This window comes from Bison bison, unplaced genomic scaffold (genome assembly GCF_000754665.1).
Source record: "Bison bison bison isolate TAMUID 2011002044 unplaced genomic scaffold, Bison_UMD1.0 scf7180017864371, whole genome shotgun sequence".
NCBI lineage: Eukaryota > Metazoa > Chordata > Mammalia > Artiodactyla > Bovidae > Bison > Bison bison.
In genome coordinates, this window is record NW_011494943.1 from 6,217,562 (window position 1) to 6,228,588 (window position 11,027).

An 11,027-nucleotide genomic window follows, 5' to 3' on the forward strand; every position below is an offset into this window, starting at 1 on the left:
CTGGAGGGGGTGGGGGGCGGGGAAAGGCTAGAGAACGGAGGGGAGTCCCCAACACCAAGAGGATTTCGGAGAGGCAGGTGTGATTTCACGAGACTTCAGTGGTCCCGTAGCCCATGTGTGTCAGAGTCCCCTGGGGAGCCTGAAAGATATGGATTCCTGAGCCCCTCCCTGACTTACTGCCAGCATCAGAATCCCTGGGGCCCAGCCAGCAAAATCTTCCACCCTTTGGAGCCCCAGGATAGAGAACGGGAGTGTTTTCCCTTGGGCTAAACAAAACGTGCTGTAAGACTAGTCGTTCAGGCCAGGGCCCACTGGCCCAGAGCCTTTCCCTCATCTCCTGGCCAGCACACTTGCCAGAAGTTTAAACCACCCCTTCTCCCCTACCCCCAGGAAAGAGTCCCTCAGCTGAAGTCAAACACCCGCTCTAATGGATGCTTAGAGCCTCTTGCATCATAATTGCAAGACCTAGTGATGCTGGGAAAAACTGAGGGCAGGAGGAGAAGAGGGCAGCAGAGGATGAGATGGTTGGATGGTATCACCAACTCAGTGGATATGAATCTGAGCAAACTCTGGGAGATAGTGAAGGACGGGGAAGCTTGGCGTGCTGCAGTCCATGGGGTCGCAGAGAGTCGGACATGACTTGGCGACTGAACAACACCAGTAAAAGCAACCAAGATGCCCTTCGGGAGGTGAACGGCTAAACTGTTTTCATTCAAACAATGGGTTATTATTCAGCTCTCAAAGAAAAATGAGCTATCAAGCCACGAAAGGACATGGAGGAACCTTAAATGCGTATGAAAAGGCTGCATACTGTATGATTCCAAGCATATGACGTTTTGGAAAAGGCAGAACTTATGGGAACGGTGAACACGTGAATGGTTGCCAGGGTTTGGGGGTAGGGGAGGATTAGAAGGTAGAGCACAGAGGATTTTGAGGGCCGTGGAACCACCCCGTGTGATGCTATAATGGCAAACACATGTCCTTATACTTCTGTTCAAACACATGAGACTCTACGGCACCAGGAGTGACCCAAATGCGAACTGCGGACTTGGTGACAGTGGCTTGTCCTCATAGGCTCATCCGTTGTCACAGTCGTTCCGTTCTGGTGGGGGCTGTGGACGTCAGGGAGTCTGTGTGAGTGAGGGGCCGGACCACGGGGACTTCCATATACTTTCCATTCACGTTCACTGCGCAGTTAAAACGGCACTGAAAAATGGTGTCCTGGAAAAAACCGTCTCCTCCGGGGTCGCCTCTAACTTTGGGGTCTCGCCCACAGCGCTGCGGTGGGCGTGGGTTTCTATGGAAACAGCGAGGCCAACGACGGGGTGTACCAGCTGCTCTATGCCCTGGACAACGCCAACCACACCTTCTCCGGGATCGATGTGCTGGTAAGGTCCTGGCAGCCAGGCGCGGCCCGCGAGGTCAGCCTGGTCCCCACAGACGCCCCGGTCAGATCTGGCCAGCTCGGCTCCAAGGGGGTTGGACGCCCCTTGGGGCTGCCACTTGGTCCCGCCAGGAGCAAACAGGCCATTTCTGCTCCCCAGGCAGGGGTGGGGGTGAGGAACCAAGGAGAAAGGCGGATGGGGCCTGGGGGCGCGGGATCGAATCCTACCCACCTTTAGGAGACCTGTGCCCAAGAGGTTCTTGAATGTAGATCAGCCCCGGCCCCCCCAACACACACACGGTGGTTTTTATCTGCTTATTTATTTTTGGCTGCGCTGGGTCTTTGTTGCTGCACGGGCTTTCCTCCAGCTGCTGTGAGTGGGTTTCTCTCTTGCGGTGTCTTCGCTGGTTGCAGAGCATGGACTCCAGGGCCCACGGGCTTCGTTCAGTAGCTACAGCTCCCGGGCCCTGGAGGGCCAGCTCGGTGGTTGTGACGCTCCGGCTTACTTGCTCTGCAGCACGTGGGGTCTTCCCGACCCAGGGACAGGGCCCGGCCTCGGCAGGCGGCCCCGTTCCCACTGAGCCCCCAGGGAAGCCCCCCACGGTGTTTTCTGTGTTCACTCTCAGCGCTGAGTACAGAGCGCTGTGGGTCGGGTCTAGGAGATGTCAAGGGGAAAACGCTTCAAAACCAAGTGCAGAGCCCTCAAGGCCAGCACGGTGCGCTCCGGGCTCTGCTTTCCAGGCGCCGTGGCTGCAGCTGGGGGCTCAGGGTGAAGGACATGCCGGAGGAGAGGTGGGATTTTTAGCACAAGGCAGAGGTCCACTTGTGAGCCTCTGGGCGGGGAGGCAGGGTCTTCCGAAAACACAGCCCTTGGCCCCCGTGCTTGTCACGTTCACGCACCAGGTCTCTCCAGCTGATTTCCCAGCAGCCCCCGTGTCCCAGGAGCCAGACTCTGGAGCAGTTTTCAGAAACGCCAGCCGCTCTACATCCACCCTGGGCCAGGTCCCCAGCAGAGGGGTGACCTCAGCCAATGGCCGACTGTGTCCGGCGGCCTGAGCCACACAATCTGACCCCGACTGGAGCGTGTGGACTTCATCCCAGTGCTGCTGGAAGAGGATTCTGGAGGAGGGACTCGACCCCATCGCACCCCCCTCCCTTAAGCTCCTCTAAGGCCTTAATCCCCCAGCCCTCCCGGGACAAGCTCCCTTAAAGAGACAGCTGTGCTGGCCCTCGGGTGGGGTGGCTGGCTGCTGGCTGCCCTGGCTTTGGCCTCAGATAAAGTCCTTCTGGGAAGCCAAGGGCCACAGGCCAGACCAGGGGCCCCACTCTCCTGCCCCATTCCTTGTGTCTGCTGGGACCCATCCCTGGGGACCAGGAGCTAGCTGTCTGGACCCTGGGCTGGGGCAGCTGTAACAGGCCAAGAGTGCGGTGGGGTGGAGAAGCTGGTGGGCCGAACGCAGGCTGACCAGCACAGGGGGCCCTAGGCACGCCCTGGCCTGGGGCGGGGCTCACTCCCTGGGGCCCCCACCCTCACTTCTGTCCCGGTGTGGAAGAGGCTTCACCCACCAGCACCAGAACCCCGGGGGGAAGAACTCACCCTCCAAAGGAGAATCTCTGGGGAAGCCCCGGAGCCATGCCCTTCACTGTCTGACCTGTGACCATTGGAAGAATGGCCTGTGGCTCCCCCAGGGACCGAGGAAGAAAGTCCCTGAGCCATCCTGATGGGAAAACTCAAATTCTTCATGTCTTTATCGCCCAGAGATGAGCTGGGACCGGGACCTCCAGGCTGGGCCCCTCGCCCCATGCCAAGAGTGCCCCAGGGCCGGGACACTGCCTGGAGAGGCAGTCCCTGTGCTGGGCCTCCAGGGCTGGTTTTGCCCTTGGGGTGGGCTCCCAGGACCCCTAGTCCCAAGGCTCCGTGGAGACAGCAGATCTTAGCGGGCCCCCAGATCTGAGAGGTGAAGGCCAAATATCAGATGAGTGACGGCTGATGAGATGATGCCTGTGAAAATGCCTGGTTATCTGCAAAGAACTCTCCAAGTGTTGGTGGGGGAGCCATGCTAATGATGCTATTATTATAATTACTATAATAATATGTATTACTGTTATTACCTTGGAAGAGTGGAAGCTTTGATGGGGGCTGGGGGTGGGGTACTCAGGAGAGACAGGTCAGGCAACTCAGACCTGGGCCAGAGCAAGGTGGGCCCTGCCAGGCTCCCCTTCCTGGAGCAGGAGCCCCAGATGTGCACCCTCCCAGCCTGAGGGAGCCCTGTGCCACGGCTGGCAGCAGGGTCCTGAGTCAGCCGCACATACTGATTTGGGGGGTCAGAAAGGGTCACTAGGGATGCCTTGGGTGGATCCTTTCTCTGGATGCAGTGACCCCATCTGGACCTCACCCAGGGCACCTGGCATGCCTCTAACCCGTTGCTGCTCAGTCACTCAGTCGTGTCTGATTCTTTGTGACCCTGTGGACTCCAGCCCACCAGGTTCCTCTGTCCATGGGATTCTTCAGGCAAGAATACTGGAGTGGGTTGACATGCCCTCCTCCAGGGGATCTTCCTGACCCAGGGATTGAACCCTCATCTCCTGGGTATCCTGCATAGCACTTCATTACCATCAGGGAAGCCCACTGGGATCTCAGCTTAAAACTGCAGCCCAGGACTCTACCCCTCTGGGAGCTCGGCTGGCTCGGGTTTGAGCTGGCAGCCGGCCTGTGGGCATGCGTTTGGGTGAAGGAACTGGGCACAGGGAGGTGCTATGGCTGCCCCAGGGTGGGGAGCTGGCACATTTCAGAACCCAGTACTGGAGCCCAGGGGTCTGGTCTCAGCCCTTCCCCTCCAGGCTCTGAGATGCGGGCCCTGCCCCCAGCCTGCCTAGGCTCCACCCCTTCACCTCCTTCTTCTCTGAAAAGGAGCTTCCTCTCAGTCAGAGATTTTCCAACTTGAGCTTGAATCAGAATCCCTTGGAGGGCTTGACAGACACAGATGGCGGGCCCTCCCCCCTCCCCAGACTCTCCGCTGAGAATCTGCATTGAGAATTGGTTCCCAGCTGATGATGCGAGGCCACTGGTCCAGGGTCCACAGCTGGAGAATGCCTGCTCCATCCTCCAGGGTAACAGCTTCCTCCACCTGCTAGCTTGCCCCTGATTTCTCCCCAACTTGGGGAGCTGAGCCAGCCCCCTTGATCTGAAGAGTGTCTCTTCCCTGTGGGAGCGCCTGTGCCATCTCTGAGTGTCCCCCACCCCTGTCTCCCTTCTGGGAGCTCTGGGATGAACCTCTAAGGACTGGGGGCAGAATGGGGAAGGGGCAGATGTAAGTGGGTCAGCGCTGTAATTTTAATTTTTTTCTGTTTTGTTTGGTTTCCTGTGGGAAGACATCAGGAGGAAAAGAAGGCCTGGCAGATGTTTGCTGGCTTGTGTGTGTATGCATTGTTTTTTTTTTTTTTCCAAGGAGGAATTTAAGAAGTAGAGAAGTGAAACATTTTAGAGCTACGGAAGGGGAAAGAAATGATCTTACAGGAAAAGTTTACAGAGCATTTTTAACAGCCTTGTGGTCTAAAGTGAGTTAGGCTTCATAGAGGAACATGGAAACATCACGCAGAGCGGGTTTTGCTGCCGGCATTAACGTTTATGAAGACTGCCTTTGGATCAGTGGCTGCAGAGCGCTTGTCCGGTGACCTTACTGAACTGAAAAGGAGCGCTGATCCGGTTGAGGGTCAGCTGCTGGATTTACTAACGCGTGTGCCCGGCATCTCTGCACTTTGGTATCTCGTAGCTGTTAACCAGCTTGTAAGGACCAGGAGCAGGCCAGAAAAGGGAATAAGCTGCTGACGCTGGAAGAAGCAAAATGCAACAAAGGCTGCCATTCTCTTTTGTGGAACCAGGAACTCCCAGCACAGCACAGATGTGAAAGGCCCTGGAGTTGCTGTCCAGCCCCTCTAACACCCAGAAATAGTGTTTGCTGCCAGGAGTGAGGTCTAATCGTCTCTGTGCAGCTCTCACCCTGGGAAGTTTCTAAACATTCTTCTGGGTCCTTTTGTTTTGTTGTTTGTTTTTTTGGCCCCACCGCAGAGCTTGCAGGATCTTAGTTCCCCAATCAGGGGTTGAACCCATGCCCTCAGCAGTGAAAGTGCAGGGCCCTGACCACTGGACCTCCAGGGAATTCCCGCTCTGAGTCATTTTCCTCTTCCTTGCAGACCTGGGGAGCTGAAGGCTGCCTGGACGATTAGCACACACTCCCCGTTTCCAGCCAGTTGTGCTTGTTGGTGAAACATGACAGTTTCAGAGCCACCAAGCCCTTTCTCCCCTCTTGCCAATACCCAGGCTCAGAGCAGGATTGGGGGGAAGGTGCTTGGAATTCTTTGGCTGGGTCTCAGGGCCCTGCCAGGACCCTACATCTGGGCTGTTGAGAAGCATCTTTCCAATCCTTGTGGTCCTTGTTTGCAAGCCCAGGACAGTCACCGCCATTGACCTTCCTCTCTACTTCTGAGCAGAGAGATGCTTCCTTCAAGGTCTGCTCAACTCCACGCAGGGCAGACGTGGGGGCCCAGGCGGGTGGTGAGCACAGAGAAGGCACCGGTTTCCTCCTCCTGTCACGTGCGTGTCCCGGCAGCATCAGATCTGCCTGTATCATTTCAAAGTCCCATTGTTACGAACTCGGGTTCAGGACACTGTGAGCTGTCGCTCGCTGTACAACAAAGCCTTTCTCTTGTGAGATGCTGAGAAAGCCTATTGTGGGAACCAAAGGTCAGGTAGCAACGGAGGGCTTCTTTGGTTTAAACGTTTTATTCCTCACCCTCAACAAGAATTCATCGTCCAAAATGTTTAAACTTGGAAGAGAATCTTCAAGGAAGAAAAATGGCTTCTCTTGTTTCTTTCCCCATCTGGGTCTGTCTTCCTAGGAAGGCACTGGGTCTCGGAGGCCGGGTCCTGGTTAGGACTAGATCGGGCCTGTGCCCCTGATGGAGGGACCCTTGGGCTGGGTGGGTAGGGGAGGCTCTGCCATCCATTCTCCACCTGGACCTCAGCCTCATGACTTCAGGACTGGCGGTGCCTGTGGAGCACTCATTGAAGGCCAAGTTCTTCCCCTCCAGTTTGAATCAGGCCGTGTACCCGCTCCAGCTTCCTCCCCGCCAAGGTCAGACTCTCAAGCTCCGCCCCTCCACAGGTGTCGGGAACCACCCAGAAGATGAAGGTGGACCTGGAGCAGCACCTCGCCCGCCTGGGTGAGATCTTCGCCGCCCGGGGCGATTACCTCCAGACGCTGAAGTTCTTACAGCAGACGGCGGGCAGCATCATCGCCCAGATAGCAGGGGTTCCCGTGTGGACGGAGGTCACCGAGGAACTGACCGAACTGGCCAACCAGACCAGCTCTGTGGAGTACTACAGGTAAGGCCCCCGGGAGGGCCACCCCAGCTCCCTTCAGCAGAGTCAGCATCTTGGGCTCCAGCAGGGAAGTGCCACCGGAAGGGCTCACTAAGCCACTGTCTGAAATCAGAGGACACGAGAGCTTGTGGAGGCAGGGAGTGCAGCCAACCTGTACACGCAGGCACTGAGCCCCCCGGAGGGACGGTGACGAGCCAAGATCTCAGGCTCCACCTGGCCACCCACCCAGCGCATAGCAGGAGCTCTTCCAGGACCAGCATCCTCAGGGCTGAGTGAAGTGCAGTTGGTTCACGGGTTCCTCGCCTTCTCGGATTGAGGGGCCAGGGCTCCTTGCACCTGCAGACCCAGCCCCCGAGGAGCGAGGGGTCGGGGGCATGGCAGCGCCTTTGGCAGCACAAAGCCTTGCCCGATGGCAACTGCTTAGCAAGCTCAGAGATGCCCCCAGCCTCAGAGATGCCCAAAAGCGGAGCGACAGGGGCTGCAGGGAACCACCCCACCTTTGCCATATCAGGTATGCAGACTCACTCCTGCGTCCTCAGACCTTTGGGGTTTCGTTTACATCTCCCCTGCCTGCCATCACCCGAACCCCATCCCAGGTGAAGGCAGTGGACACAGGCCAGCTGAGCGGGGATCGGCTGCCCTCCGTCCGCACGGAGGGTCTGGGGAAGGTCACTCTGGGAACAACCAAGAAAGGCGGCGGAGTCCAGATTTAGGGGGCTCCCAGCGGAGGGGTGACGCGCACGCACGGCGTACACATCCTTGTGCATCAGGGCAGAGCGCCTGGCTCAGGGGCGTGGGGGATGCAGGAGCCCTGGGAGCAAACATCTGTCCTTTGGATGCCCCTCGCCCTCCCCAGTTTCTTGCCTCTGCTTCAAGCCACCGGCAAAGGTCACAGTCTCCACCACAACGCTGCACAATTTACTCTGAATTCACTTCCGCTTTCTGAGAAAGCCCCACTCCAGGCTGAGCTAACACTGACCCAGAGAACATGCCCCTGGTGGCCTCTGGACCTCCCCATCCAGGGCTCTCCATTCCCTGGGGTAAGAGATGGCCAGGCCTTGACCAGAGGGAGCTCAGGAGGCCCCCAGTTCTGGACAGTGCTCTGTGTCCCTCCCCTGCCTGCCCATCCAGCCCCCGCCCTCCCAGACGTCACCCAGATTTTTATTCTCTTGTGTTTTTTTTGGCTCGTGTGTCCCAAGTAACCGAAAGGAAACTGCTGACTCTAAGGACTAGCTGTGACCTCTGACTCCAAACAGTGGCATCTGATTAGTCCCATGACACGAGGGACAGTCACTGCCTGAGCCTCCAAAACCTTTTTATTGTGGAAAGTGGTGTCCGTTTCGACCCTGCCGCTCTCCCTGAATGGACCTAGCCTGGTCCGTGTGTGAGCACTGCACTGCGTGTGTGCTCCGTCGTGTCCGACTCTTTGCCACCCCATGGCCTATAGCCCGCCAGGCTCCTCTCTCCATGGAGTTTCCCAGGCAAGAATCCTGGAGTGGGGTGCCATTTCCTTCTCCAGGGAATCTTCCCGACCCAGAGATCGAACCCGGGTCCCCTGCTTGGCAGGCAGATTCTTTACCACTGTATCACTGGGGCAGCCCTGAAAGGAACCAGGCTCCCTTGGAAAAATGTCTGATTCCAGGTTTGGGTAGGGACTGTACCTGATGAGTCTGGACCAAACTCTCATACCAGAAAGTACAATTAAGACCAAAAAAAGTCATCCAGAAGGGACTCACACAGGCTCTTGCCTCTCCTGCATTGGCAGGGGGGGTCTTTATCACTGAGAAGAAGTATACCTGGGAAGCCTTGTATACTGAAGGGCTTAATTTGGGCATTTTGAGAATGACCTTGGTAAAATAAGTCAGAACATAAGCATCAAAAGGGCTTACTTTTTCAGATGATTTTATAAAACCTTGGGGTAAGGTGGTGCTAGCTGTACAGTATCTGTCTCAGTGAGGGTGATAGACAGGGCCTCCTGGAACCCCGTCCCCAAATTCTCCCCCTCGCTCAGGGCTGCTTCACGGTGGGCACCTGTGGCTCTGGAGCGCTGCTGACGTTCTGTCCCTTCCCCTCATCTGCCATTTGTTTCCTCCTCTCGAATGAGCCGCCCTGGCACAAAAGCCTCGTTTTATTCTTCATGAGCTCACCAGCCCCAGGGCCCGGGTCTCCATGGGACCAGCCTCCCCACCTTTGCTTTCCGGATGGTGCTGGAGCCCAGCCACTCAGCTGAGCAGATTCTTCTTAATACTTTTATACAAGTCCCGGCTACGTGTTGAGGCAATTAAAAGCCCAGAGACTGCTCTCCAGAGGTTTCCAAAGGGTGTAACAGAGCCAGCGCATCCACGCCGGATGTGGGAGGAGCCGTGGCCACAGGGGCCCGCGTGGCTCCTGGGAGAGCCGAGTTCTTGCTTAGAAACTCATCCCCATGTCAGCAGCCAGCTCCTCTAGGGAAGCGCATCCGCCTTGCAGAGCTGTTTCCAGGAAACTTTTATAACGCGAGGAGGCGGGGATGCCGAGCAGGCTGAAACATAATCTTAGAGCTTCATGATCGTGGAGCTTCGACTCGGTCCTACCTCGATTTCCTGTCAGTGTGCCGAGTAGGAGAGAGAAGGGCAACAAGAAAACTTCAGCTGTGAAGTGGGAAGCCAGGATTTTGAGGGGCTCCAAGTGGCTGGCCCTGTCTCTTGTGGGAAGACTCGGAGAGTCTGGAATCCCTGGGCCAGCCTCTTTTCCCCCTGACCTTGGTTTTCCAATCTGTAGAATGGGATTCCAGCGCTCGATGGCCCCAAGGTTCTTTTTATCTATTTAATTTTTGCCTGCACTGGGTCTTCCTTGCTGGGCTTGGACTTTCCTCTCTGTGAAGAATGGGAGCTACTCTTCATTGCGGGGCGCCATCGTTAAAGATGCGGGCCTCTTAGCTCTCTTAGATCCGTGGCTATGATCCATCATAGCTACGATTCATGGCATAGATCCGTCAGACCTCGCCTGGGCTGACTCTGTGTGTGCCTTCTAGAAGCAACAGGAACCAGGGTCCAAATACATGCCTCCCAGAGATGGTTTAGACCTGCTCTGTCCATGGCGTGGCCACTGGTCACGAGTGGCTGTTGGAACAAAGGCTATGAGGAGCTTCCCTGGCGTCCAGTGGTTCAGACTCCACGTTTGCTGCAGGGAGTGCAGGTTCAATCCCTGGTTGAGGAAGATCCCGCATGGCCCACAGCCAAAAAAAAGGAAACAAGAGGGTAGGTACATGTATGGGTATATATGAATTACTTTACTGTACACCAGAAACTATCACATCATTGTAAATCAGCTACACTCCCATATAAAGTACAAGTTAAATTAAAAAAATAAGATAAAAGATATATATTGTACAACATGAGGAGTATAGCCAATATTTTTATAGTAACTATAGATGGAGTATAACCTTTAAAAATTGTGAGTCATATGTTGTACCCTGGAGAAGGGATAGGCTACCCACTCCAGTATTTTAGGGCTTCCCTTGTGGCTCAGCTGGTAAAGAATCCATCTGCAATGTGGGAGACCTGGGTTCAATCCCTGGGTTGGGAAGATCCCCTGGAGAAGGGAACAGCTACCCACTCCAGTATTCTGGCCTGGAGAACTCCATGGACTGAATAGTCCATGGGATCGCAAAGAGTCAGACGCGACTGAGCGACTTTCAAAAAAATTAATACATAGTACACCTGTAACTTACATAATATTGTATAGCAACTATACTTCAATTCTGAAAAAAAGAAGAAAAAGTAAATGAAAGGAGAAATTCGTTTCCTCTGTTGTATCGGCCACGTTCTCAGCCACACATAGGCAGCGACAGAGAGTGGTCAGTACGTAGGTGGTCCGTGTCCATCACTGCAGAAAGTTCTAGGAGACAGTGCTGGTTCAGACACTCAGCCGGGGGAGGGAGGGTGACTCCTTTGTCCAAGCACAGGCCGGGGTGCAGCCTCCGGAACCCCAAGGGCTGTCCACCACGCACACTGGCTTCGTGCTGTCCGGGGCAGGGCTGGCCCCCGGGCTCATCAGCTTAGCCGCCGGCTCTGGGCAGTTTGTCCTGTGAACAGTCCAACGGGCCAGGGGCCCCGGTGGGCAGCTCTTCCCTGACTGCCCCTCCCGCCCCGCCCAGGTGGCTCTCCTACCTCCTGCTGTTCGTCTTGGACCTGGTCCTCTGCCTCCTGGCCTGCCTGGGTCTGGCCAAGCGCTCCAGGTGCCTCCTGGCCTCGTGAGTAGCCTGCCTCTGGGTCTGGG

General features: G+C 56.1%; 1 protein-coding gene across 1 annotated transcript in view; it reads left to right on the forward strand.

Moving 5' to 3' along the window:
* The window catches only part of TTYH2 (tweety family member 2), a 36,638-nt gene that overhangs the window by 11,320 nt on the left and 14,291 nt on the right, over positions 1 to 11,027 (forward strand). Inside the window, exons 3-5 of the mRNA XM_010856098.1 lie at positions 1,277 to 1,388; positions 6,550 to 6,770; positions 10,906 to 11,001. Coding sequence (XP_010854400.1) covers positions 1,277 to 1,388; positions 6,550 to 6,770; positions 10,906 to 11,001 — 429 coding nt within the window. The remainder of the gene's footprint in view (positions 1 to 1,276; positions 1,389 to 6,549; positions 6,771 to 10,905; positions 11,002 to 11,027) is intronic.